Source organism: Leptidea sinapis, chromosome 2, assembly GCF_905404315.1.
Source record: "Leptidea sinapis chromosome 2, ilLepSina1.1, whole genome shotgun sequence".
NCBI classification, from domain to species: Eukaryota; Metazoa; Arthropoda; class Insecta; order Lepidoptera; family Pieridae; genus Leptidea; species Leptidea sinapis.
Window position 1 is genome coordinate 19,101,240 of NC_066266.1, and position 10,663 is coordinate 19,111,902.

The 10,663-nt window shown below is 33.3% G+C and overlaps 1 protein-coding gene across 1 annotated transcript; it reads right to left on the reverse strand.

The window, feature by feature from the left end:
• Positions 1 to 975: 975 nt before the first annotated feature.
• LOC126975377 (cleavage and polyadenylation specificity factor subunit 5) lies at positions 976 to 9,629 on the reverse strand. The gene is made up of 4 exons (XM_050823248.1): positions 9,178 to 9,629; positions 6,882 to 6,993; positions 5,649 to 5,739; positions 976 to 3,185 (listed from the first exon to the last, which is right to left on the reverse strand). The coding sequence occupies exons 1-4, from the start codon at positions 9,405 to 9,407 to the stop codon at positions 2,938 to 2,940; spliced, it is 681 nt and encodes a 226-aa protein (XP_050679205.1). The 5' UTR covers positions 9,408 to 9,629; the 3' UTR covers positions 976 to 2,937.
• Positions 9,630 to 10,663: the final 1,034 nt, after the last annotated feature.

Sequence of the window (10,663 nt, forward strand, 5' to 3'; positions counted from 1 at the left end):
TGAACGAACTAAATCAGTTTGCGATTGAATTGATATCATTTTTGACATTCAATTGACATCATTGCGATTTAATCAGTTGATTTGACGTCAACCTAAATTTGATAGCTCTAATCACGTCGTGCTATGAAATAGCAAAGCAATTCATTTTAGTATGTCAATTGAATAGCAATAAGAGTTCATGGTAGGCCCCCTGGTGTTCGTTTTGGAATGCGAGGTAGTTATTGACTTTTAATAAGTGATGTCACATTCCATCCTTTTTTGAATAAAATATTTGAATTTGAATTAACAGTATAGCGATTGGCGACGAAGTATAATCCTATAATCCGGCTAACTTTGAAAGCGAACAGTTACTTTAAACATAGTGGATTTCAGCTGTCTCCGTTTTTACAAGATTTTAGCCGCCATCTGTCAATCTATCAACGACTGCACGTTTCATACAATCGAGTGAATCCCATTTTTCTTTGAGATTTTCGCTAGGCTGGCTTCAACTGACGAATTGTGTTATAAAAGTATTCAGTCGGGGCGTAAAGTCGGAGATCCGCATATATATATATATATATATAAGAGCCCTAAAATATAACAATATGACCATAGATTACAAACCTAATTTTAACGAGGATTGGTTGCCAGTTGCAACAGAGACCTAAAGTAGAAATAATTTACAGTCAGTTACACTCTTGTACTATACCGAATATATACAATACAATACAAAATATAACATAACATTTTAGACTTTATATCAGTTGACCGTAGAATATCCGTAGACATAAAGTTAAAAATACTCTCAAAATATACTCATAAAAACAATTTCATAATACCAAATTCGAAACATGAAAAGTGGTATTTTCAATTCCACATCACGCCGTTAATAACTACTATCACATGTTCATATGAGCAAGTCATACCCGCTTATTAAGACTAGCTTAACACTAATAACAGTCTTCTTTCTTGAGGTACAATAAATAAAACAATCGGTTTCGTTCCACTATTTTCATGTAAACTTAAAAATACATACATTTTGCGTTTGAATCAACGCCACACACAAATTATAAAAACCTCCAACACACGTGGGAGCGGTATTGCCGATATAGCGGGCTCGCTCACGCATCCGGTCATATGCGTTAATGCGCTATAGTGACGTAATCAGGGTCGCCAGTATAAAAACTGGCAAACCTAATTACGGCACATGGATTTTTACTAAACTTATAATGACTGACCGAATTTTATTTTTATTTTATTTTGTTTAAGACGTGACGAAGTTTTTCTTGTAAGGAATCGCAAGTTTAGTAAAAACCTTTTTGAATGTGTATATGTATGTACATATGTATGTACTTTCTACTTGGATTTGCTTTCGATTTTCTAGTTACAAATCTTTGCAGTTTTAAATGTCCTCAAATTTGACTATACGTCCCACGAGCTTTGGTTGGCAGCTTTTATTTTTATAAAAATAAAACCCAAAATGCTGAAATATAAGCAGTTGCTTAAAAAATATTAGTTTTAAAGTAATGTTCATTTAGTTGTCTAAATTTACTCACATTAAACCTCATTTTTTGGTACCTCTTCCAAATATTATATGACAAATAATTCTGTCAAATAATGCATGTCTCAAAATTACAGCTAAGGATTAGAATTTATACCAATATATCCAAGGCCAGAAAAAAATGTGTTATTTAGAAATGCAATTGAAAAAGATATATTTTTCTCTGCTATTTTTCATCTTTAGCCTAGTGGCCTGCAAATATAGATTCCGACTTCGTACTTTTGTATAAACTTTATTTGATTAAGGTTTTTAACGCGGTAAATAGAAACTATTCATATTTAAAAAACTCACCATCAAAATTACAATGTAATAAGCTGCAAATAAATGAACAATTTGGGTTTAATTATACACCATGGTAGTTTTATTGAATTACAAACTATTGAAGTCATATTAACAAGAGTGCTGTCAAGAAGAATAAAGCTTCTCAAGAGACCGTCTGCAGTTTCTTGATAAAAAAAATTAAGTATATTTTAATAAATAAATTAACACTTAACAAGCACGTTGGTTCCTTCAGTTATTTCATATGTAGCTGATGACAATCGTTATTCCAAATCCATTTATTCTAGAATACGCTTATCTGCACATTAGTCAAAGATATCAACAAATGATCCGTAGATCTATTCATACAATGCCAAAAGCAGGAATGTGATTGAAATATCAAGGTCGATTAGCCAATTGAATATTAAAGGCTGGAATATCATCCAAGTGACACATGGATCGTAAATCTAACCAACTGAGCTAACCGTTCGAGTGACGTATCGTCATAAAATCATGTATGCTTTGTTCAACTCTCACGTTGTGGCTTCATCTACATGATTTACTTTATAGTTGATAACCTGTTAACCCAATTACATATTAGGAAATTGACTTGAGATGTCGCTCTTTCAAATCTTAAAAGTTTGTTATTTCTAAGTGATAGGGACTTCAATATTTACCTCATTTAACAAGATATACACAGATTTACCGTCATTGCGTCACTCGGACGGTTGGCTCAGTTGGTAAGAATGCTCGGACGGTACCCCAAAAGGCCGCTTCGTCCATAAATTTTGGTTAGAAATTTAATTTGTATAGGTAAACCCAAAAGTGAGGGTTATCTCTTAAAAATAAACTATTTAGAATTATAACAGTTGTTCCCAACCTTATAAAGCAATGTGGAGACTCAATGGTTCTTACCCATTATGATACTGACGTTAATATAAAAGGAATGTGTGAGTGTGGCCTCATACCGGTCCAAATTCTGAGTTTCATCGAGGTTTCTCCTCCTAGCTCTAGATCAAAGGTCACCCATTTGGTAATATTGATAAGCTGACTGTAGGTATATTAAAGGTTTGATGTGGAGTGTTATTGAACCTCCTTGCCAGCACTCTGGTTATTATAATCTCAATACAAATCTTATCTTACATATAAATGAAATTAAACCGACATAGACTTTGCGAGAGCGATGATATAATAGGTCCATAGCCCTGCGCATTATCATACAACTCAAACAGAGGCGCAGCCACTAACTTATAGTTCTTAGGCACAGCAAACAGTGCTCTATCTTGCAGTTGTACTAAGAAGAGTCGTTTATGCTCTTTGGGTTTTGTGATGTGGGGTGGAATGTATGGGTATTGCGGGGGTTCGAAGTTTGGTCGCCACCAGTTACCTGAAAATAAGTATTTAAGGCATAAAGGCATTTATTTTCTCAAAATTGATTCCTTTAGAATTATTTTTGATTTCATTTCTAATAACTACTAGATACTACTACCGCTTCAGAAACAAATGGCGCTCTGAGAGAGAAGAAGCGGCGCAAGAAACTCTCCCAGTATTCTTTTTTTGCGCTCTTTTTAATAAAAATATACAATATTGTACAGTCATTTATATATATATATATATATATAAAAAATGCTATAAAATAATCACAATCTAGTCCCAGACTGTCCGATCATTTAGATATTCAGCAGTGGAGTAATAGGATTTACGACAGAGCCATTTTTTTGTAAAACATTTAAATTTATTTATAGATAATGCCTGAACAGTGGCTGGGACTTTATTATAGAAGTGTATACATTTACCCTTAAAGCTATTATGTATTATGTTTTCTATATGCCCACAACATAGACATTTTAAAGCAGAAAAAATACTATGCCTGCATCTCATGAAACTATGTAGTCTATACAAATACTTAGTCTGGCCATAGATACTGTTACAATTTGTAATGTTTTTAAAGTGAAAACCCCCACTACTAGGATTAATACACAAACAAAATTTTATGAACGATGCGGGACTCGAACCCACGACCTCTGGTGGTCCGTGCCAGTGCTCTAACCAACTGAGCTGACCGTTCGAGTGACATATCGTCATTAAATCTTGTATACTGATAAGATATGCACGATAGATGAAGCCACAACCAGAGAGTTGAACAAAGTATACAAGATTTTATGACGATGCGTCACTCGAACGTTTAGCTCAGGTGTTACAATCAAAAATAAACAAAATAATACATTAATTGATATTTGTAAAATATTTTGTGATATTAAAATGTAGTGGGGTGATAAAGAGAACCGAATCACTGTGATTGCATTACACAAAGTAGGTATGGAGCCAAACGCAAGTTTTTGCAGTATTAATAGGTAATCAGACCTTTTGTGACAGAAAAAGATCTGGCCGTCCACATAGTAATCGTAAGAAAAATGTTGTTAAAGCAGTAATTTATCTCGGGAGATGAAGATAGCACCTAAAACCATGTTGCGTAATTCTAAAAGATGACTTAGGACTTGCAGCCCATAAGAGGTCATACTGGTCATTTCTAAACTGATAATTTAAAAAAGAATAAGGTGGTGAAGTCGAAACAACTACTGAAGTGGTAAGCAAACGGAGATAGATCACAGAAATTGTTTATGGATGAGAAAAGTTTTACAATTGAGTAACATCTTAACAAACAAAATGACCGTATTTAGTCTGTTCAAAACTCTAAGGCAGCTTCACAATTAGTCGATAGAGTGGGACATGGGCACTATCTGACTACAGTGATGGTTTGGTGAGGTATTAGCTATGAAGGAGTGACTGAGCCATACTTTTGTGAAATAGTTATCAAAACATTGGCACAAGTGTATCAAGATACCATTCTAGTGAAGGTAGTGAATCCCCTTAACAACACCATGTTCAATAACCATGAATGGTCCTTCCAGCAAGACTGGACGCTAGGTCATAAAGCTCGGTCTACGAAGGCTTGGTTGGAAACAAACGTTTCAGACTACATCAGAGCTGGAGACTGGCCTTCGTCTAGTCCCAATCTTAATCTGTTGAATTATGATTTATGGTCAGTTCCAGAGATTACGGCTTTCTCTAAACGCTGTGATAATTTGGAGTCCCTAAAACAATCCATACGATTGGCAGTGAAGAATTTTCCCATAGAAAGAGTGTGTGCTTCTATTGATAACTGGTCTCATTTAAAGGACTGTATTGCAGCCAATGGAGACCACTTCGAATAAGCTTTTAATATTTAAATTGTTTTATATAAAATAATAATACGTTATTTGCTATAGAAAATTATTTTTATCTTTGTTTCAGTATTTATGGCAAGACTATATGATATTCAGACATTTTGTTATTTATGCATATTCTCTCATGTCATATGCTAGACATCTAATGAAAACAAGCCAGGTTTATTACTTTAGTGTGTGACAAGCTACATATCACACTCGCAATTTGTATGTCACTTTGTGCATTGCTCAAAATAGAGGTTAACTGTCAACCTCAATTTAGTCGACGTTTTTCATAGCTGCCACAGTCTATCTAGACACATAAATGGACATAGTTCCTGAAAAACGTTCCTAGCCACAAACATCACATTTTAAGGAATTCGTGTTTAAGGTTTAATTAATGTTAGTGTAATCCATACATGTGGGTTGGGCTACTAAGTCATGATGTCATTTAAAGAGTGACAGTAGGGCTGTCATTTTTTGTCAGCCCGTTAATATGAATCACATGACCGGTTTTGCGTTTTTAACTCAATTTCGACATGATTGTGGTTTGGAACGTTTTTCTGGAATTACGTTCAAATATTCTAAGTAACATTGACTGATGGAAGTTCTAGCCCCCAGATGAACCACCGCTATTAACTCACCTATAGTATCTTCTATCAACCAATCCTGTTTAACACCGTCCTGTCTGCCCAAGGTCTCTGTCAACAGCCTCTTGAGCCCCTCTATTTCATCCTGAAATAACAATTAACATTTGTAAATGTGTTAGAGGTTATATGAACATTGGATAGTTGGGGATAGAGTGCTGATGTACATCATAAAAGCCCTTCTTCTAAGTAATTCTCCAGCTGGCATTGAACAAGAAGTGAATAGCAGTAACAAGAAACTATTTATTAGTTAGTTATCGGCCTTTACTGTAACTTAGAGTAGTTTGAGATCTTAAAATTATCTACAAAAATGTACCTTTTAGTATTATTTTACCAGAATCACCATTTGTAGGATATCATTGTTCTAAAAGTTAAAGTCTCCTCTCCCTAGTTTTCACTCCTTTTGTATATGTTTTGTGTAAATATATTAAAATAAATAATATTAAGTTGTAAATAGCACTAAGTACTTATATCAAATAATTTAAGTAATTATATTTGTGTATGTCCTTTATAGTCCTAACAGCATGTATATGTGTTTCAGGTAAAAGAAAATAAAACTTGTTTCAATCTTAAGCACCGATCACTACCATTAAAATTAGTAAAAGAATACTCTAAGCTTGGTGGTCTACCTTAACGTGACATTGGCAAACTTGTGGTATACCTTCCACAGGAGCCATAGTAGGAAGAATAGAATAGAATCGACAGAGAAAAATAAAGACAAAAAATTTTAAATGTTGAATTATATACTTTATGATTACTAATAACACAGTATAAGTATAGACCTTACTTAAGGTAAATGTAACGCACAAAATATCTTTCAAGACGGCTGTCATTCCGTGGAGATGAAATGTGCACCAGATTGGACTAACGGGCAACTGTATTCGATGTTACATCTAATATATAAAATTCTCGTGTCATGGTGTTAAACATTGAACTCCTCCGAAACGGCTTGACCGATTTTCATGAAATTTTGAGTGCAAATTGGGTAGGTCTGAGAATCGGACAACATTTATTTTTCATCCCCCTACATGTTAAGGGTGGTTCACACGAAATTTTTTTGACATTTTTTTTTAATTTGTTTGATTATGTGTCTGCATTAAAAAATACATACATACAGCTAGTATTGCTATAAACATTTAAATTTTTTATAACAAACACATTGATATCTATGACACAAAAACAAGTATAAATAGGCATATGAAATTATATGATGACTGCTGTATCACTTACTTCCCCTTGGTTCAATTCCCCACCCGGTAGTTTAAAGAATGCTGTCCCCAACTGAAGTAAGAGCACATGAGGTAGTCCATGCTCGTGAACAAGTAGGACACCCTCTACTGATCTGAAAACAATAACTGACTGTTTCAAAATGTAAGGCTGATTACTTAAAAATTATAACTTATACTTCTACAAAAAGAACTGACTACTTTATGTCCTCTAAAACTAAACTGGAGCTGATGACTCTTACACCAGTGTTCTGTAATACATAATATATCTATATTACAGCAGCTCAAAACCAGTTCAATTTCTAATTCCTTACTTGAGATACCTTGTATATTCTGGTCAACAATATTTATGAGCTTAAACTTGAAGGCACAAAGGATAGTGTTATGTTGTATGGCATTATACTATGGGGCAGTGCAACGGAAGTAAATAATATCTTCATACTTCAAAAAAGGGCTGTAAGTGCATAATGAGCCCGGGAGAACTCTATAAATTATAATGTTTATGCACATACAGGAGATTGTCATAAACATATTGGCCATACATGGATATAATGTGAATTTCTTTGAACTTTTCCCTCAGAGGGATGTTTATAACAATCTCCTGCATGTGCATAAATATTATAATTTATAGATTAAAGTTACAAATTACGACAACCATAATTTAAGCCCAACAAATAACTACAAACTTATAGTGCCCCCTACTAGGCTTTGTAAAATAAACAATGGGTGTGCAATGGTATTAAATTTTACAATAAATTACCCAAAATCTTAACAAAATTATCAATAAATAAATTTAAACCATTTATTAAACACAGACTCATGTTGTAGGCTTATTACAATATTAATGATTGTGTATATTACATTATGGAATTAAACAGTATTATAGTTGTTGTTTTATATAAATTTTATGGTTCAACATGGTCTTATTTAACTAGATTGCATTGTTTTCAAAATATCTATGTGTTTACTTAAGTCAAATCTGCATGTATTTAAGTTTTTTTTTAGTGACTGATGTTGATGAGATGCCAATAAAGTATTTTTAACTTTAGAGTTTGCAAAGGCATAGTAAAAAATAAATCATCAGCCCATAAAACAGCAGCGTGTGGAAGAAACTTCCTGAAAACACTATTGTAACAATGAATATATTTGGTACTTAGTTGTTGCAATTTGATATCATAAACTAACTAAAAGCAACCGAATCATGTAAACCTCACTTTATTAAATTAAATATTCTTAGCATGCCATCAATATATATTTATGAAGTAGCAGTTATGGTAAAGAATAATATCAATAAATATGAAACGCTAATTTCAAATGAAACTACAACAAATTACGACCTTTGAAGTCCAGAACAGAGTTGTATCGAAACAGCATCTTTTGCATGGGACCAACAATTTGCAATAAGTTACCTGACTAATAAGCACGAAAATATATTCTACTTTAAAAAGTCACTCAAATCTTACTTAATAAAAAAAGCATACTACTCATTAAAAGATTTTCTCGACAATAAAATAGTAAATAATAAAAATTAACTTCGACTATACTCAATATCATTGTGTAGCTAATGACATTATATTATAAATTAAAATAAATAAGCCTATGAAATTGTAACTATTGTATGCTTAATGTTAATCTTAGTTTGCTTGGGATATATATCTGTTTTAGTATAGTACAGTATATTATAATTGTTACAGAAATTAAAATGAGAACTGACTATGTATTCCACTATAAGTTTGCATGCCTTATGGGTTAGGATAAGAGCACCTGTTAATTATAAGCCAACCACATCTTATTATAACCTTATCTTGCAAATAAAGATGATTTGATTTGAAAATAGGTGAATTAAGTGCTCGGAACTCTCCCCACAATAGATGGTAGTGTTTATGGGGCATTAGCACTTGCCTTCAAATGTGAGCAGTGAAAGCAAATGTTGGCATCGATTTTTATAATATACTCAGCACCCGCATGTTGAATCCATGGACTGTCTGAAGAGAATGGTCACTAGGCAAGAAACATTTATAAATGGATATGGAACAGACGAACAAAGACAGTACTGCAAAACTACTGCACAAACATACTGAATACTGACAAATCAAGCAGTTCTCTGTAACAATTGGTTTGTTATCATAAAACACTGGAGCCTGCAGTGGTCTTTTTCGCTATATTGCTTACAAATAATGATGTGTGACGAAAAAGATTATTTAACTTCCACATTAAAAAAAGTACGGTGAAAGAAAAGATGTGAGAAAAAAGAAGCACGGGCTGAGAATATTTGATAACTTGATATATCAATTACTAACCTCCTCATGCCGATTTTGGAAAAGTCATCACGCATTCTTTGAAATCTTGCCGGCACCGACGCATCTTTTTCAAACAATGGATCTTTGGTACCAAATGTGTAATTCGTCAACGGATACAAGTTAATTGAACGATTGAGCGTTAAGCTTGAATTTATACCATTATTTTGGCTGTTTTGGTGTTGTATACCAGGACGCGCCGGCCATTGTTTCGGTGCCTGAACTGAAGACATTTTATCAATTTCAAGACAATATTTCAGATAAAATACTAAAAGTATATAAGAGAAAATATCGTAATGAACAAACGATGTGTACGGTTTTTACTAAGTTAGTAAAGAATCAAAATATAGAAATAAAGAAACTCAATCCCAACTTCCCAAGCGCAACCCACGAGCAACGCACAAAAGATTAGAATAAAAAAATTCACATGAAATGATAATTTCACATTGACGCCTGTCAGTTGTTGAAGAAATGACGCTTACAGTATCACCAACTTATTTGTGAACTGATGGGTGTCGCTATGTTTTTTTTTTTTTTTTAATTTATTTAGTGGCACGGGAGGGTGTCGCTATCGTCGTCCCAGTGTTGCTAATTGATTCCAATGTGCACAAAAGTCGGGAAAGTCGACACATTTCTATTTATATTATTTAGTTTGTATTTACGATAAATTATAACACCACATTCATCAAAAAACTGCTGTGTGACATAGGGAGTCTACCTATAATATATATATAATGTTATGTATCTATCTACTGCTAAGGTTAAGAGTTTCAATCATTACGATTACAACGTTCTTGCTCATCCTTGTTTCAACTTGTTGTGGTAGATTATTGTAGTGTTTGCCTTTCGAAGGAATCAAGCTGAAATGGAAACTTACAACTACTTGACTTTATGTAATTGTTTTTGTTTGTAAATTTAGTGTAGGATCCCGATATAAAACGACCTTCGCCGAGCTGGTTACTGGATGAAATATATTTTTTTTATGAAATTTTATATGTCAATACTAGTGTATGGAATTTTTTGGGTTTTGTAAAGTAAATGGAAATTTCTAATCAGTTTCAAATCGAACAGAAAAAGGATGGAAATTGTGTAAGCAGGATAAAAATAGTTAAAAGAAATTTCTAGTACAATTTAAATTTAAAGTTGGAATGGGAGAATATATTAACATGTAATGTAATGAAATTATTTTGCATATAACTGCAAACTATTCACTGTTGCCATGACGTTTGCGAAACTAAAGTAGGCAGGGCACATATTTCGACGGACAGATGGCCGGCGGGCAGAAGAGTCCTTGAATGACAACCACGTACCGGAAGTTGTAGTGTTAGTAGCGCTGAAAAAACTTGCTGTCTTATATTATAATGCTTCATATATTTCTATTTTCCAAGAAAATCTCACAGACAATTCAATTGAACTCAATTTATACTGGTCTAACCTACATCAAGATTTTGTGGCTTATTAACCTAATGTAGATTTTTGAAAATAACGA

Excerpts from the sequence above, each read along its gene's own strand:
- LOC126975377 (XM_050823248.1), bottom strand. The coding sequence starts at position 9,407 with ATGTCTTCAGTTCAGGCACCGAAACAATGGCCGGCGCGTCCTGGTATA. Across the intron at positions 6,994-9,177 it reads TCCAAAATCGGCATGAGGAG|ATCAGTAGAGGGTGTCCTAC; the intron begins GTTAGTAATTGA and ends TATTGTTTTCAG. Across the intron at positions 5,740-6,881 it reads GGGAATTGAACCAAGGGGAA|GATGAAATAGAGGGGCTCAA; the intron begins GTAAGTGATACA and ends TTGTTATTTCAG.